Raw genomic sequence first — 18,038 nt, 5'->3', positions numbered from 1 at the left:
GAGAGAGGGAGGGAGAGGGAGGGAGAGGGGGAGGGAGGAGGAGGGAGGGAAAGGGAGAGAGAGGGAGGGAGAGGGAGAGAAAAGGAGGGAGAGAGAGGGAGAGGGGGAGGGAGGGAAAGGGAGAGAGCGAGAGAGAGAAAAGAAAAGGCTAGAGAGAGACAAAAGAAAAGGCTCTTCATTAAATCAGAGCAGTAAAACACAGAAGAAATAATAGAATCAGAAAGTAAATTTGTAAGAACCAGTGTAACCACTGAGACAAGGCAGGTCCAGTGAAGGAGCAGGAGCGCTATCAGGTAGAAAGGTGCCTGCAGGTCTAAGTATTAACCACATTATTTATTAATTATAACGAGAAAGGGCACCTCCGCCACAGAGAAACCTACGAACAGCGTCTGTCAGGGGATCAGCGTGACTGCACTGACGATGAAACAAACGATCTCGCGCCTTTCACAGGACAGACCCAGGGCACACTGTCACATGTGTGTGTCCCGTGTGTGCCTCAGAAATGCTTAACCTAAAACAAATTCTCAAGGAACAACTCCAGATGGAGGGACCTTCGCCAAACAAGGACCTGGACTCCTCAAAAGTATCAGTCTGCGATGCGTGAGCACCACGCTACACCCCGGCGGCCTCAGACACAGACTGGCTTCGCCCTGGCCCCCACGACCGCTCAGCGGTCCTCTACGGGTAATTCCACTCTGTCCGCAGCCCTCTGGCAGGGATAAAACCAAAACAAAGAACAGCGGCTCACTTCAGGGGCCGGGGTATCACGTGTGCATGCTGTACTATGAATAACCACTATGAAGACAACAATATGCAATGTATCAATTATTGTAACTCTCCTACTAACTGTATTGAAACTGTCTCGTTGCTATTTGTTTCTCAATACAATTAATTAAGAAAAAAAAGAACAGTGGCTCAAACCTAGCTTTACAGGGAATTATTTGGAATAACTGGGGAAATTAGAATATGACTACGTTATATAACTAATGCTAAAATTCTTTAATATGATTATTGGATTGTGGCTATAGGAAAAATGCCCGTTCACCTTGAAGTGTGAATATTTAGGGACAAAAATGTCATGATGGCCACAGCTTAGCCTCTAATAGTAAAAAATGTAGGGCCGGCAAGACAGCTCAGTGGACTAAGCGCCTTCTTAGGCAAGCGCAGGGACCTGGGTTCGGTCCCTAGCACCACTGCTGCGCCAGTCCTGCCCCCAGGCGCGCTGAGCTGGTGACTGAGTCCAGGCATGCGGTGTATGCCTGCAATCCCAGCACTGGGGAGGCTGAGGCAGGAGGACCAGTGCAACTTCCTGGTCAGCCTGAACTGCTAGCAAGCCCGTCTTAAAAAAACAAACAAAAATGGCTTGAAATCTTCAAAATAAAAAATTTAGTGGGAAAAATACTAAAAGGCAAGACCAAAAAATAAAAATAAAAATGAAAATAAAATGTTAGGGCCAGGATACAGCTCAGTGGCATAAGCACATGTCTAGCAAGTGTGAGGTCCCAAGATTCGCAGGACCAATGGGGGGAAACAGTACACGGCACAAAACAACCCCCAAGCCTGGGCGTGGGGCGCACACCTGCAATCCCAGTGCTTGGGAGGCTGAAAACAGGACAATCACCATGAGTCTGATCTGTGTAGTGAGACCCTGTAGACCCTGTACTATATACCAATCCACACAGTAACCCTCACAGCCACAGGCTGGGGGGCTCTCAGCAGAGGATCAGAGCAGACCAGCACCCAGCACACTCGAGGAGCTTTCTAGAGCCCAGGGGGACACAGGCAGGGTGGCCACATGCCTGCCAGCCACACTGAACACCACCCACAGCCTGGCACAGGAGGGACTGTCAAGGCCCCCTCCCCCAGCATGGCAGTGTCCACAACCACAAGGACCACACCCAGGGACGTCAGCCAGAAGCACTTTGCTGTGAACCACACGTACCACACGGGGCACTGCCCCTCCCAGTGACACCCAGGGGGGTGGATTGCAGAGGCTCAGCATGTGGCTTGCAACAGACTGTGGGCAGGGGCGGAGCTGCCTTCTACTCAGACAAGAAAGGGATTTTCCCCATGTAGGTGCATGCCTGTGATCCCAGGACTCGGGAGGCTGGGGCCAGAGGACCACTGTGGGCTCAAGACCGGCCTGGGATATACAGAAAGACCCTGTCTTAAAAACAAGAAGAAAACAACACCACTTTCACCACTGCTTTTTCAGTTTGTTTACTACTGTAAACTATCAATGCTTTAGTATTTGCACCATCTCCCAGTGTTAATCCCTCATACAATAAAATCAGATAGCCAGAGTTAAAGCAAAGCCCTTTGGAGCCCTCCATCATATTTAAGAGCCCAAAGAGATTCTGAGACCACAATGCTTATGGTCTGTGTTCTCGGAGACCGCCAACAGGCGCAGGCAGAGAGGCCCCTGGGAATCCACCCCATGCAAGGAGACACGGTAGCGCCCAAGGCCCGGGCGCAGGCACAGCTGGCGAGCCGTGCGTTAGCACCTGTGCCAACGTGGCCAGAGCGCAGGGCAGTGTGAGCTGAGCAGTGGGTGCCAGCCGGATGGGCCGTTGTTCAGGCAGAGCCTGGTTTGCAGGAGGACAGTGTCATACCAGGTGCATGTCATAACCCTGCACGGTGGCTTACCACTGAGACCAGAGGCAGAAAATAAACACACGGGAATGACGACAGACAGCAAAGCGACTCAAGCTTAGTTCTAGGGAGGAGGGGAGAAGACTGTCCAGATGCGGCACTGGGGATTGAAGCCACCAGGGTCTTTACACTGAGCGACATCCCCAAACCCTTCCCTAAACCACCTCAGCCCACCAAGTGCTGGGTGGGATCTCAGGACTGCACCCCGACACCTAGCTGGTCTCAACTGTATCTGGAAGATGTATCTCTTAAGTAGACAGAAGAACCCAAAGTGTGTATCTTACTATTCCTTGCACATTTTTCGTATGATTGAAACACTGCATAAGCCAAGGGAAAAAAGCCTGACTAGAAATGAGATGTTAAAAAGGGAGACAGAGTCAGATGTACTGTTGAAGGCCTGTAATCCCAGCTAATGGGAAAGCTGAAGCAAGAGGATCTCAAGTTTGAGGACAGCCTGGGAAATTTAGCAAGACCCTGTCTCAAAATAAAACATGAAAAGTGCTGGGGATGTAGCACGGTATTCCTGGGATTCAATCCCTGGTATCTCCAAAAACAGAGATAGACAGAGAGGCAGACTCCATATGACTAAATAAAGAACTGCAAATTAAGGGTCTGCCTTAAGTTCAAGCCAAGGAAACTGGGAGAACATGGGTGCATTAACTCACACTCAGGAAGCCAGAGACAAGCATTGGTGAAGAAGCTCAGCGTCAGGACTTGGACTCTTGGGCTGAGCAGGGAGGTGAGCACAGAGAGCTGCGAAGCCAGGACCAAAAGAAATGGAGGGTCCTGGAAAGGCAGGGCCAGAGCTACAGATTACAGGACTCGCTGAATAAAGCGCAGAGCTCTGAGAGAGGACAGATCACCAAAACAGGAAGCGAAGGGAGATATGGATGGAGAAGATCCCCAGGGAGCACAGCAGAGGTTTCGGGAAGCTGACAGCCAGCAGAGGACAATGAATCCATCAGAAAGCCTGGGACAGGACTCTGAGGAAAACCCAGGAGGCGGCCAGAGCTGAACCACACAAAGAGAATCGGGAATTCACGTGACGGGATTAGCTCAGACCCATCTGCTGAACGCCTGCCCACTCCAGTGAGCCCACTCCAGTTAATCCCAGTCCTTTCTGTTCACGTCAACAAATACTGACCGAGGACCTTGTCTGTGGCCACTGACTACACAGTGAGAGGACCCCAGAACACCCCATCCTCATGGTACTTAGGTCACAGCACGAAAGAGCTTTATCAGCTGATAAATGTAAAATCACATCCACGAGGAATGCTCCAAATGAGAGAGCATGGAGTTCCGAGCTAGCCTACCAGGAGGGTGGTCAGAGCTGTGCTGTCTCCGCCCCTGCCCTCAGCACTGTGCTGAGCCTCTGATTACAGCAGGAGCCCCGGAGCAGATTTCCTTAGTCTGTTCTTTTGCAGGCAAGCACTCCAGCTCTGAGCTGCATCCCAGCCTTGTCTCTTTCTGCTGGTATCTTTTCTGAGTAGCCAAGGGAATAGATGATCAGTATATGCTTACGTATATACTAATATCTGTAGTTGGATGCCTCAGATTTTATACAAAACAAAGCCCACTGTGTGCAAGAACTACAACACACATCGACAACGTCGTGCCATCTGTGCGAAGGCGCCTGAAAGCCAGGTGAAGGCCTCCACGCAGTGTGGGTCCCTCCTCTGGTATCCCAAGCAATTACCCTGAGGGGGTTTCCAATGGTATTCAAAGAAGGAGGGAGCAAAGCACAGGAGGCCTGGTGCAAAACACTGCCACCTCTAGAAGGGCAGCTGGAGACAGATCTCTCAGGCTCTTCCCACAGTCCGTGGGCCTGTGGCACATGAAAACTGAACACTCGTGGTAAGGCCACTGATAAGGAAAGGAATGCTGAGGACGCTGCAATAAGGAGCGGCTCTACTTACATCACGAAACTGGACCTTTCCAAGCTCTCCCAGCTCGCTGACGCAGCAGTAAGCAGCCTCTGACTGCAGAAACAGCTGGGCCAGCGTCATCTCCTCGCTCCGGAAGAGCTCGCCCATGGTGGCAGAGGGTGGTCTGCTGAATGTCGGGATTTCACTGCAATCTGAAGCAAGAGAGAGAATGACTTGATGCTGGCAGCCGGGCGAGAGTGGGAGCAAAGACATCAGAGCGAGGCTCGTTCACGTTGCATTTTATTTCATCTTGCTTCTCCCACTCCATGCCAACGGAACTGTACCAGTTGCTTAGCAAGATGGAAAGGAGAAACTGCAGAAGCATTCACTGAGTCCCGGATTGCAGAGGGTCAGATGCGAAGTCACTTCCTTTTCAGTCAACGTCAGCACAGAATAGACAGTATTTTGGAACTTACTTCCTAAGAATGTACCCAGATTAAAGAAAGACAGGAACTGGGAACCCCAAACATCTCTTTAAATGCCCTGGACACAATATTATGAGGCAGCGACATTCGGAGTTCAGTTGTTATTTCGTTTGCTTGAGCAGGAAAAACAAGAGACCCTGATTACCCTCTTATATAAAGTGGCAGCATCGTGACTCCTGACTCGTTTTTCCCTCCTGCCTATTTCCAGCAGCCCTGCCCTAAAGCTACGGCTGCATTCGAGGGTGTAATCTGCCAGGCTCCTCAGAAAACAACATTTCTCCCCTAAAGAGGCCAAACAAACAACGCTTAACGACAAGGAGCCAGCCTGAAGAGACGTCAAATCAAGCATGACAGGAGCACACTGGTAATGACGAAGCAGTTTTAGCAGCCACAGAGACAGCCCTTTCCACCTCTGCAGTGTCTTTCTGCCGCTCATCTTCAAGATAATGACCTGCTTCCCTGGGCCAGGTCCTCACACGCAGGGGCCGACAGAGGTTTCATTTTAGGTAAACCGCAGTTACTGAGCAGGAAAAACACTGGCGCTATCAGTGGTCCTGAAACGGCAATTACTTATTCTCAGCCGCCGAAGGTAAGGCCGGAGATCTAACCTGGACGGTACGGAACCGCAGCCAAAGCAGGGCCGATTTCTGGCGTCCCTAAGCCGCCCGCATCCCCTATTACTAGGAGAGCTGTCGCCCAGGGCAGATTCACCCCGGGGGCAGGCTGGGAGACCTGAACGCAGAAGCCTCGGCGCGCTGGATGCTCGAGGCAGACAACAGCCCGGGGTTCTCCAGAGAGGCTGCGCCGCTCACGGCAGCCCTCCGGCGCTCCCACCCGGCCGGCCGGCGAGGGCGGCTTCAGAGGCCAACCGCGCGCTCCGGGCCACCCGGCACAGGGCGCCTCGAGCCCTCTCCTCTCGGCCCAGCAGAACACGGGTTAGGTCAGGGTGGCTTGTGGGCGTCGCGAAATAAGACAAGGAAACGGCGACCGTGCCAAGGGCCCGGCCGAGCGCCGCCCGCGGGTCCGAGCCAGGCGCCCCGCGCCCGCTTCGCCCCGGGGCATCTACGCGGCGAGAAGGCCCGCGTCGGCCGGCTGCGGGACGGGGGAGCGGGCCCGCGCCTGGGGGCCCCCTGTGAGGGCTGGGGGTCCTCCTGCTGCCCCGCCGCCGCCAGGCCCTCGGGCCGGAGGTCCGGGGTCGCGGGCGTAGCCTCGGAGTCCTCTGCCCAGCGGAGGGGAGCGCAGTGCGGGGGACCCTGTGTTCTCTGAGACCCAAGCTCCCTGCTCAGGCCGGCGACCGTCGGTGGGGACATTTCGAGCGGCTCCGGAGTCCCTCCAAGGCCTGTCCCCACACGCGACCCCCGGGGGCTCACCTCCCGCCGCGGGCAGCAGCCGCTCAGCTACAGCCCTCAGCCTCCCAGCGCCTGCCCTCAGCCCCCAGACGCACGTACGTCAGAAGGCCACGCCCCCTGCCAAGGCCCCGCCCCGAGACCTAATCGCCGCAGACCAATGAGGCGCGGTCTTTCCCGACTGCCGCAGTGCGGGAGGCGGGGATAAGAGCCCTGCGTGATGACGTCACCGGGTCCTGGTCTGAGACACCCCACCGCACCCCACCCCACCCCGCCCCCACCTCCCGGGGAGGGGCAGCAGGTGCCGAGCGTCTGGGGTTCAAGAGTCAGTGGAACCCTTGTAGCTGGCGGTGGGGGCTCACACCTGTGATCCCTGCACGCTAGGAGCCGAGACAGGAAGATTGAAGATTCAAGCCCAGCCTAGCCTGTTTATAATTTAGCAAAGGCCTATCTGAAAATAAAAAATACATAAAAGGAGTGCTGGGTTTGTAACTCAACGCAAAGGCCCTGGGTTCATCCCCAATAAAGTACAGCAAAAATAAATAAATAAATAAATTTTAAAGTGTTTGAAAACGCTTTCCCTAACATTTATCTTCCAGGGGCTGGTGAGATGGCTCAGTGGTCTAAAGCACCTACTTAGAACAAGCTTAGCAAAGCACAGGGACCGCGGTTCAATCCCCAGCACCACATGCCAGCCAGCTGCGCCCCCTGGTGGACTGAGCTGCCCCCCCACACACATAAATAAATAATTTTTTTTAAAAAAAACCATTTATCTTCCAGGCAAAGTAGAACTTTACAAAGGTCTCATTGGCTTAAATACAGAAAACGCCTTTTGAAAAGTGACAGCGATTCCCTGAAGCAACTGCTCATGTTTCATTTTTGTCCAGTTAATAGGAACACCCTGGAGAGGCTGAGTACCCTGCAATACCAGCATTTGGGAAGCTGAGGCAGCAGGATCAACGCAAGTTCAAGGCCAGCATGGCCTTCAAAGTGAATTCAAGTCCTGAACTGAATAATGAGATTCTGTCTCAAAAAGGCAAACAAAAATAAAAATTAAAATAGAGGAAAATTCTCATGAATCCTATGTTATGAAAGCAATTTTTTCTCTGTTCTTTAGCAGATTCTTCTGCGTCCGTATGACCACATAGGGTTTTTCAATTCCTCAAAATTGTTGAAAGATTTTCAAAGCAAAATGATGTCTACCTGCTACTGGAGATCAAACTAGGGATCTTGTGCTTGCTTACACCGCTGAGCAATATCCCCTCCCCAGTCCCTCTTTCTTAAATATTAATAATGCACCCCTTTTTTAGTCCTTCTGTTTTTTTTTTTTTTTTTTTTTTGCGGAACTGGGGATTGAACTCAGGTCCTTGCGCTTGCCAGGCAAGTGCTTATTCTACTGAGCTATCTCCCTGGCCCCAGTCTTTCTGTTAAAGAGAAGTAGAGTCCAGAGTGGTGGCACATGGTGCTGGGGAGATACCTTGGTTGAAAGAGCACTTGCCTGGCAAGCACAAGGACCTGAGTTCAATCCCCGGTCCTGCAAAACAAAACAGAATGGTGGTACAACCACATGGTGGCATACCCCTGTGATCCCAGAACTTGGGAGGCTGAGGCAGGAGGATTGCTAGGAGGGCAAGGATAGCCTGCACTACAAAAGCATGTTCAGCGCCCATCTAAACCACAGGTGGCGGCACAGGGCTGTAACCACAGGATCTGGGGAAGGTCACCAGTTCAATCCCAGCCTGAGTAACCTGGCAACAACTTGTCCCAAGATAAAAATGGAAGCATAAAAGGCAAGCTGGGACCTAAGGCTCTGGGCTCAGCCCTGAATACGGGTGGGGAAGGAAAGGGGTCCCAGGTGGAGTTTGTAATACTTGAACCCTATCAGGAAGAACTTGGAAAACCGGTTGTTCAGTCCCACTGGGTGGTGGAGCCCGATGACAAGTTTAAGTACAATAAAGGCAATGGTGTCTGGGTCACTGTTGCCAATCATCTGGTCTAGCCCAAATGAATTAATGAAGAGAAAAAATGGGCTCCTCCAACACAATACTAAAGATTAAACCCAAGGCCTTTAAATGGAGCTGCTCAGGGGAACCCACGCCCTCCCCAGCCTTAAGACAAGATCTCTGCTAAATGGTCCCCACCGGCACTGGATGTGGTGGTGCATAGCTGTCATCCCAGCACTCAGGAGGCTGAGGCAGGAGGATCACTGTGAGTTGGACGACAGCCTGGGTAACACAGCAAGACCTCATCTCAAAAAGAAAACAGAAAGTGCTGGTGAGATAGCTCAGTGGACTAAATGCCTGCTTAGGCAAGCGCAGGGACCGGGGTCCAATGCCTGGCCCCCCACGCCATGCTGGCCCCTCCCCCGGACATGCTGAGCTGGTGACTGAGACCGGGAGTGGCGGCGCACGCCTGTAATCCCAGTGCTGGGGAGGCTGACACAACTGCAGGGCAAGACCCTGTGTCAATCGAGAAATAAAAACAATTTTCCCAGCTGGGCTTGAACCCGCCTCCTTCCTCAGCTTTCCAGAGTGCTGGGATGACAGGTGTGCGCCACCATGCCTATTTCTGGCATTTATTTTTATATTCTGAATTTAAAAGATTTCATTACAGTTTTCCTCAAAGGCAGTGTTTGGGGAAAGCCGGATGGTTTCTCCCCCTGCTTCCTGTCCTCCTCGACTTTATTATTTATTTGCAAAGCTGATGTGGATCTGCTTTTGAAAACCTGCCAAGTTGGAGAAACCTGTTATGCAATGTCACTTCCTTCCTCTCAGACTTAAAAAAAGAGAAATTAACCTCAGAGTCAGCTGCCTGCTAACCGCAGGTTGTCACACTGCCCCTGTGATAGGCCTCCCCCGCTGCTCAGGCCTGTGGACTCTTCCCTGGAAAGCGCAGGCATCCTCCGGCTCCTTCGCTCTTCCCCAGGGCCTCCATTCGCTTCCTGCTCTCTTTTGGGCCTTCCTGTCCAGTGCAGTCTGCAAAGCTCATCTGTAATCAGGCGTGGTGGGCCCACCCGTCATCCCAGCACTCTGGGAGGCTGAGGCAGGAGGGAGGCCAGTTGGAGCCCAGCCTGATAGAGTGATAGAGACCCCGTCTCAAAATTAAAAATTAAAAAAAAAAAGTACAAAGGGCCAGGGGTGAAGCACCCTGTGGACAAAGAAAGACCCTGGGTTCAACTCCTTCTGGGAGAGTGGCAGTGGAGTTAAGAAATGTCTCTGTTTGTGAAGCTCATTCCACACCTGCAGGGCTGAGATGGGGTCTCTGAGTGCCCACTAGTGAAGGCCTTGTTGGCAACAAGGTCGCTGAGGACCCGCTCTGTGCCAGACAGGGCGCCAGGTCCTGGGAAGGAAGATAAAGCACACAGAGGAGAGGAGCCCTGAGGCCCCAAGCCCAGTGAGGAAGGGCCCGATGTGACTGATTGTTGTCACACTGTCCCCACTCCAAGCACTGCCATTGCCTCCCTGACGCCAGTCCCCAAGCCCCGATGGGGCACATATAGGCAGGCAGGTGTCTCTGCCTGGGCTGGCTGTCCCCACAAATGAATCCTTGTGTCTCAGCGGGGCTTGAGCAGGCTGTGCCGCAGGCAGGATGACACCAGCTCTGTCCTCCAGAGCTGCAAGGGCAGCAGGGACCCCAAGTGCAAGGAGGCTAAAGCTGAGGCTGCGAAGAGGTGGAGGGTGCCAGAGAGGCTCTGGCCACAGGCGGCAGGAAGCCCCCGAGGGACTGAGCCTCAGCTGTGGTGTCACTTTGTGGGGTTAGAAGCCATGAGAACTGTGACAGCCAGCGCCATGACACAAAGAGCTAAGAGTCAATGACACACAAGACCCAGCATCTTGGAACTAAGGCTGGGAGCCCCAGCACCCGGAGCTGGGAGCCAGGAGCATCGGGGAGTGGCTCCCTGCCAGCCGCCCCTGAGTGGAGAACCACAGCCAGGCCGTAGGCAGGCGCTCACAGTTCCCGAGAAAGAAGATCCTGGTTACTCAGGGGAGAAGGGTGGGTGAGTATGCCAGTGTGCACGTGCCAGGCAGTTTCTCTGTGTTCTATAAACAGGATCTCATGTAATCATTACAACAGCCAGGGATAGAGCTTAGTGGCACAAGTGCCTGCCTGAACAGCACAAGGTCCTGAGTTTGATCCCTGGTACTGAAAAAAAAGAAATCATTACAACAACCCTAAGAGGCCAAGACCCCCATCTGGCTGGGTGTGCCACAGGCCTGTCATCCCAGCACTCTGAGAGGCAGAGGCAAGAGGATCATTGTTCATTTGAGGCCAGCTTGGGCTCCATACTGAGTTCAAGGCCAGCATGGACTACATGGTGAGACCTTGTCTTTAAAAATAAATAAGTAAATAAAATACAGGGGTCAGGGGCTCAATCCCTGGGCCTGCCATGCTGGCCCAGCCCCTGGAGGGTGCTGAGATGGCAGTTGAGACTGGGCGTGGTGGTGTGTTCCTGTAATCCCAGCTCTTGGGAGGCTGTAAACAGGTGGATGACTAAGAGTCTGATCTAGTAGTGAGACCCTGAACATCCTGTAGGCCCTTCCCTAAAATACAAAAAAAAAAAAAAAAAAAGGTACAAACACCCCCCTCCAAAAAAAAAAAAATCTCAAACAATAAAATTAAATTGCTGTTGACTACCAGCAGCTGGGAGCAAACCCTTGTGAGGCTTAGCCAGTAAGCCTCCGCACCAAGCTGCTTTTCAGCGTAAAAACAGCTGCAGAACAATTGTGCAAATTCGTTCCTCACCGCCAGGATAAAGCAAAGATAGAGACCCGGTTCTCACAAGCATCTCCAAAAATTAGATTTTTTTTTCAGAACTGGGGATTGGACTCAGGCCCTTGGGCTTGCCAGGGAAGCGCTTATTCTACTGAGCCATCTCCCTGGCCCAAGAGAATTCTCTCTAGTGGAGCAGCTGAAAGGAGTAAGGTTGTTCTCTTTTGTTCTTCCTTGGTATTTGTTCATTTAAATGAAAGTATGGCAGTTGTGGCCCGAATTTCTACCAGGGCAGCCTTAGCAGGCCCCAGGAGAGGATCAAAGGCAGAGCCAGTGTTCTGGAGTGCATATTCCCTCCAAAGTCACCTTTGTCACTGGCTTCCTGGATTAGTTTCCAGAGCTGCTGCAAGGACCACAGACTTCGTGGCTTTGGGCAGCAGAAATGTGCTGGCTGTGGTGGCACACACCTGTCATCCCAGCACTCAGGAGGCTGAAGCAGGAGGATCGACTTAAGTTTGAGACCAGCCTGGGCTACAAGTGAGCCCAAGGCCAGCCTGCGCTCATGCAAGACCCCATTTCCTCTAAACGAGCAAACAGCCCAAGTGTGTTCTCTCGGAGCTGCCAGAGAAGGCCTCTTTGGGACTGTGGCACTTCCCAGCGCTCCAGGAAGGACGCTTCTTCCCTTTTCCTTGCTTCCAGGCCACTGGGTGTCCTGGGCATCGCGTTCCTTGGCTTGGCTAGTCGGACACAACCTTGTGACCCACAGGCCTTTGTCCCTCTGTGTCACTGAGTCTGGGTCCAGCATGCCCCATCTTATGGGACACCAGCTGCTGGTGGCAGCCGCTTCTGGCAGGTCTGACCCCGCCTTGACTGTCCCCACCCACCCACAGAAGGTCCCGTTCCCCCGACTCAGGTCGCAGCTGGACGTGACTCTCAGGTGTACCATTCAAACCTGCGCAGCACCCCCCAGCTTGCGGAGACGCTGCAGCAAGCCTTTTCTTTTAAGTCCCTTTCTGGTTTAAACGTTTACTTTGGTCTCTTTCTTTGCGATGAGCCTGATCAGCCCGGTGACTCCTGCTTCTGGTCTGATCCTTTTGTCAGTTCCACTGACGTAGTGTCCCGCCGCAGAAGCAAAGCCTGTTAAAATTTCACTCTGGAGTTCCTCGGAATAACACTTCTGCTTTTATTTGCAAACCCTGCACATGCTTGACATAAAGCTCTTGGTAAGAAACAAAAATCTCTTCAGATTAGGTTCTCAGGTTTCCTTTGAAGTGAGGACAGCAGACTTCCTTTAGCTCTGCTAATGATTCAAGGGACAATGAGATGTGAAAGCGCCTTGGGCATGTGACATTTTATGCCACCCTCATGACTCCTGTGCTGGGCATGTGAGGCTTAGAGCTAAGAATGCCATGCAAGCTGCGCATGCGTGGCTTAATCCCAATACTCAGGAGGCTGAGGCAGGTAGACTTGAAGTCAGAGGCCTAGCTGGAGTACACAGCAAGACCCTGTCTCAAGAAAAGGCGGGGCAGGGAACTGCTCTGGACCTGGTGGCACACCCCTGTAATTCCAGCACTTGGGAGGCCGGGCTAGGAGGTTGGCAAATTCAAACCCAGTTTGGGCAACTTAGTGACTTAGTAAGACCCTGGCTCAAAATAAAAATGTCGTCCCCTTTAAGAGGGCTGGGGATGTAGCTCAGTACAAAAGCCCTGGCTGGGTTCAACCCCCTGGCTATCAAAAATAGACAGGTGTGGTGGTACACGTGGGATCCCCCCAGTACTCAGGAGGCTGAGGCAGGAGTATTACGAGTCCAAGGGCAGCTTGGGTTACATAGCAAGACCCTGACTCAAAAAGTTGGAGGGGGGATAATTCAGTGGCTCTGGCATCTGGCTGGCAAGTGCAAGGTCCTGAGTTTCATCCCCAGTACTGAAAGACAGACAGAAAGACAGACAGAATCAAAAATAAAGACAGCATCTCCATCTCTGTGCTAGCTATGGATATTTAGATAAAGACACGGATAGATTGAAAGCAACTGCGCTGGCAGGCCAGGCCAGGCCACCATAGCATGAATAGGAGAGGGGCTTGTGAAGCCAGGGGACACAGGGACAGAGGTTTTCATAACGATGAAAGGGTCGATGCATCAGGGGAAAAGTGACCCTAAATGGGCGCGAGTTAATTGTGCGTGGTGGCGCCCACCTGGAAGCCCAGGGCTGGGGAGGCTGAGGGAGAGGGTCGCTTCCAGTCTGAGACCAGCCCAGGCTACAAAGTGAGCGCAAGGCCAGCCTAAGCTGCACGTGAGATCCTGCCCTCCCGCAAAAAAAAGAGCAAGTTTAAGAGCCGAATCTGTGAGCTGGGGATAAAGATCAGCAGCACAGCTCCTGCCTCACAAATGCACGGTCCTGAGCTTGACTCCTGGAGAGGGCGTATATGGGGATGGGGAGATAGCTTGGCAGTCTAAGCGCCTGCCTGACAAGCACAAGGTCAGGGGTTCGAGCCCTGGTGCCACATGCCATGCTGCCACTGAAGCCGGGCGTGGTGGCACACACCTGTAATCCCAGCACGGGGAAGCTGAGACGGGAGGGTCACAAGTCTGAGCTGCGTAGCAGCTGTACCAAATAAATAAATAAGAGATTCTTTAAGTATATAAAAATATACAATCTAAAAATGAAATTTTAGCCAGGGAGAGATAGCTCAGCGGCTTAAGAGCCTGCCTGAGAAGCGCAAGGTCTTGAGTTTGACCCCCGGTACCACAAAAAATAAAAAGAAAAAGAAGAAGAAGAAAATGAAATTTTAGCCCGCCCGGCAAGCACAAAGTCCCAAGTTTGACTGCCCGTACCAAACAAGAGACAATTTTTTTTTTTTTTTTTTTTTTTTTTTGTGGAACCAGGAATTGACCTCAGGCCCTTGTGCTTGCCAGGGAAGCACTTATTCCACTGAGCCATCTCCCTGGCCTCCCTAATAAGTAATTTTTTAAAAAAATGATATTTCAAGGGCTGGGGAGATAGCTCAGTAGAATAAACACTTGCCTGGCAAGCACAAGGTCCTGAGTTCAATCCTTGGTGTCACAAAAATAAATAAATATATTGTTTCACCACTGGATGGATGGATGGAGAAAAAAATGATATTTCATAACATCCATCAGGGAGAAATAGGCAGTGCCCTACCTGCGTATTGAGGGCTGTCCAAAAAAGACATGGAAGGACTACTGAACATCTTTTCTTGTTCCCCTTTGCGAGTTGCTGTTACTGGTTATGGAGTTTCCCTTCGTAGCCCGGGCGGGCTGAGCCCCCGAGCCCTGCAGCGGGCGCCGTGCCGCTGAGCCGGCCTTTTAATCTAAGTCTACCGAGTGCGGAGCGAACAGGGCTCGAATATCCAGTAACTGCTGCGGAGGTGACAGCGAGGGCCGAGGTCAGGGAAACTTCGGGAAGGGCTTGCGCTTCCAAACCCGAGGCAGCATGAGGGTCGACAGCCCTGGGGGCACAGGTCACCCAGAAGCTCGAGGTACAGCCAACAGCCAAGGGGCCACATCCAGAGGGACGGGGCGCCCTGGCTGCCGCGCCTGCTGTCCAGCCGAGCAGGAGCCGAGGAACGCACAACCGTCCTCGACGGCATCACAGCAACCCTGCTTTCTTTTGTTTCCTTTTTTTTTTTTTACTTCTTATGTATTTAGTGCAGCGTCTACATTGTCTCACTCCACAGCTCGGACTCGGAGTGATCCTCCTGTTTTCAGCCTCCCGAGTGCTGGGATTACGGGCGGGCACGTGTCCCCACGCCCGGTCTCAAGCCCCCTCTCCCAGTGCCCCAGGGGCGGGCCGGCACAGCATGCCAGAAATTCAACCCGGTCCCTTTAGGCCACTGAGCTACCTGGCTGGTCCCCAACCTTTCTTCAGAGACCAGACCTCACAGTGTGACCCTCCGGGCAGCCTTAAACTTGCTACCTCAGATTGGCCTCAAACGCAAGACCTTCCTGTGTTGGCCTTCCAATCATGAATTCCTGATGAAGAAAAGTTAATAAATATTCAAACAAAGCGAGGCATGGCAGTGCACACCTGTAATCCCGGGACTTGGGAGGCTGAGGCACAAGGATTATTTCCAGTTCAAGACCAGCCTTGGGGCCAGGGAGATGGCTCAGTGGAATAAGCACTTCCCTGGCAAGTGCAAGGGCCTGAGTTCAATCCCCGGTTCCGCAAAAAAAAAAAAAAAAAAAAAGACCAGCCTGGGCAACAAGTGAGCTCCAGGCCAGCCTGAGCTGCAGAGTGAGACCCTGCCTCAGACAAAAGAGAAAGGGCTGGGGCCTCAGCTGCGGGGCAAGCACAGGATACAACAAGGCGAAACAATTCAAACAAATTGTGGGAGTTGGCTGCGCAGGTGAATGTGTAGTCACAAAACATCATGTGCAGGGTATTCATGGTTCATAAAGAGAAAAAAGGTAGCTCTCCTGGAGACGTAGGCGGATGCGCCTCTCCCGGGTGGCAAGGCTGCCTTCGCTAGCCTGGCAGATGGAGGCCGAAGGCCCCTGCCTGAGGGGGGAATAAAAGCTTTTTGGTAGCAGAAGGGGTGAAGCTGGGCCCAGGGTCCTTGTACTGGGCTCTCCTAAACCAGTAGTCTTTCTTAAAGATTTTATTTTTCTCTTTTCAAAATTTTGAGACAAGCTTAGCATGGTGGTACGTGTTTGTAATGTCAGTACTTGGGAGGCTGAGGCAGGAGGTTCGCTGTGAGTTCGAGACCAGCCTGGGCTACAAAGTGAGCCTGAGCTACATAGCGAATCCAATCTCAAGACCAAAACAATCAAATTGGCCCCTTTCTCCCTAAGGGACATTACTGGCATGGACACTGGAGTTTCAGCGTCTGCCAGGGTACAGTGGTCTGGCTCACCTGGCTTGGACAGCCTGGCCGTGGCTGCGCAGCGGCGGTGCGTGTCACGTGGCCACAGAAAACACGCGCTGAAGCCCTTGCAGGTGAGGCACGTCCCACCAGTCACTCTCAAACGGTCCAAAAGAAGTGCTACTTTTAGAGTTTTTACAGTTTTCTCTGTAAATCTGAAACCCTTTATGATTTTTTTTTTTTTTTTTTGGCCGGCTCAGGCTGCCTTAAGGGCAGGGCTGGTAACACCGGTGGAGGTGGGGATCGAACCACTGTTTCCTGAGCCTGACTGCATTTGCATGAGCAGGTGCTTAAACAACTGAGCTAACTGGCAGGCCTCTAGAGGGAGTTTTTTGTTTTGTTTTGTTTTGTTTTTTGCTTTTGACTACTTCAGGCTGCCTTAAGGGCAGGGCTGGTACAGCTTCCGGAGCTGGGAATCGAGCCGAGGTGCTATGCTCCTGCCTGCATTTACCCAAGCGGCGCTTTAAATTACTGAGCTACCCAGTGAAGCCCTGAAACACTTTAAACATTTGAAAAATAAGGGGCCGGGGAGATGGCTCAGTGGAATAAGCACTTCCCTGGCAAGCATAAGGGTCTGAGTTCAACCCCTAGTTACGCAAAAAAAAAAAGGAGAAAAAAAAAAAAAAAAGAAAAAGAAAAGAAAAAAAGCCAGGCAAGGTCGTTGCGCACAGCCACAACCTCGACACTTAGGAGGCCAAAAGTAAAAGGAGGCTGAGGCAGGAGGATCATTGTGAGTTTGAGACCAAAAAATACAAAAAGAAAAAAGAAAAAGAAAGAAAGAATTTAGAAAGGCTAAACCAAAATAACAGTGCACTTTCCTCTTTCTTTTCTTTGGGAATTGAACTCCGGACCTTGCGTTTGCCAGGCAGGCACTTGAGCCTGCTGAGGTGTGTCCCCAGCCCGCTCTTTCTTTCCTTTTTAGACCCTGGGGCCCAGCTCCAGTGACTCTCCTTGGTCACGTGATGTCCCCAGGGGCAGAGTCCACTCGGCACAGCTGCGCAGGCCCAGCACCTTGGCAACGCAGCCCCTGGGGACCCTGGAACAGCATAAGGGTGAGGCCACCTCTCAGGGATGCACCAGCGCCACCCACACCCGGCATCATCTAAGCTTGGGCAGAGGGGACGCGGACAGGAGAGGCTTCTCCCAAGAGCAGAACCCATAGGACCTGGCTCCAGGCTGGCTCAGGGAGCAGGCGGCTGCACACACCTGCCCGGCCACCGCTTCGCTGTCACCAATCCTGAGACACCCCTTCCCAGACAAAAGCACATCTCTTCTGAACCTCCTTGGGGGGATTGTTTTAGTTTTTTTGATACTCAGGCTTGAACCCAGGGCTTTCCACTGAGCTGCAGCATAGGCTTTATATTTATGTTTTAATTTTTACATTTTGAGGCAGGGTCTTGCAAAGCTGCCCTGGCTGGCTTGATCTAGCAACTGTCCTGTCTCAGCCTCCCATGGCTGTGCACCATCACATGGGCTCTCAGCATCTTTTACTCTGGGAATTTGCAAATGTGGGATCTGCAGTCCTCCGCAACCTCGTGTTCCTGTCACTGGGTCCACTGGGTCATCCTTGACTTCAGTTCCCTGTACTTCTTGGTACTATTGTGGAATCTTATTATTGGTATGCTTTGGTTTCTGTCTCTAAATTATAAGAATTGTTTGGAGGGGTATTCTGGGGATCAAACCCGGGGACACTGTGCAAGGGAGCTATATCCCTGACCTTTTATATTTGGTTATATTTGGGTACAGGGTCTCTCTAAATTTACCAGGTTTGGGGAACTGGAGAGATAGCTCAGCAGTATAAGTCCAAGGTCCAGAGTTCGGACCTTTGTACTACAGAAGAAAAAAAAAAAACACAAAAACAAAAAGCCCAGGCTTGCTGAGCATGGTAGCACGTGCCTGTAATCCCAGCACTAGGAGGCCGAAGCAGAATGATGATGCAAGTTTGAGGCCAGGGGCTGGTGAGATGGCTCAGTGGTCTAAAGCACCTACTTAGAACAAACTTAGCAAAGCACGGGGACCGCGGTTCAATCCCCCAGCACCCCATGCCAGCCAGCCCCGCCCCCTGGTGGGCTGAGCTGGCCACACACACACACACACAC

The 18,038-nt window shown here is 52.2% G+C and overlaps 1 protein-coding gene across 4 annotated transcripts in view; it reads right to left on the bottom strand.

Annotated features, from left to right (window-relative positions):
- Positions 1–6,473, bottom strand: part of Atp6v0a1 (ATPase H+ transporting V0 subunit a1) — a 54,643-nt gene extending 48,170 nt beyond the window's left edge. The window contains exons 1-2 of one of the 4 annotated variants that reach the window (XM_023718075.1): positions 6,373–6,473; positions 4,569–4,729 (exon numbers count right to left, since the gene is read on the bottom strand). In XM_023718075.1, coding sequence (XP_023573843.1) covers positions 4,569–4,685 — 117 coding nt within the window. In that variant the 5' untranslated portion in view covers positions 4,686–4,729; positions 6,373–6,473. Of the gene's footprint in view, positions 1–4,568; positions 4,730–5,412; positions 5,558–6,372 lie in introns of those variants that run through there. The other 3 variants (XM_023718074.1, XM_004633784.2, XM_004633782.2) reach the window with 3 other exon arrangements.
- Positions 6,474–18,038: the final 11,565 nt, after the last annotated feature.

The sequence above is a fragment of the Octodon degus genome, unplaced genomic scaffold (genome assembly GCF_000260255.1).
Source record: "Octodon degus isolate 3935 unplaced genomic scaffold, OctDeg1.0 scaffold00056, whole genome shotgun sequence".
In the NCBI taxonomy this organism is placed as follows: Eukaryota; Metazoa; Chordata; class Mammalia; order Rodentia; family Octodontidae; genus Octodon; species Octodon degus.
Note: the sequence above shows the minus strand (reverse complement) of the source record. Positions and strands in the feature narration are given on the sequence as shown.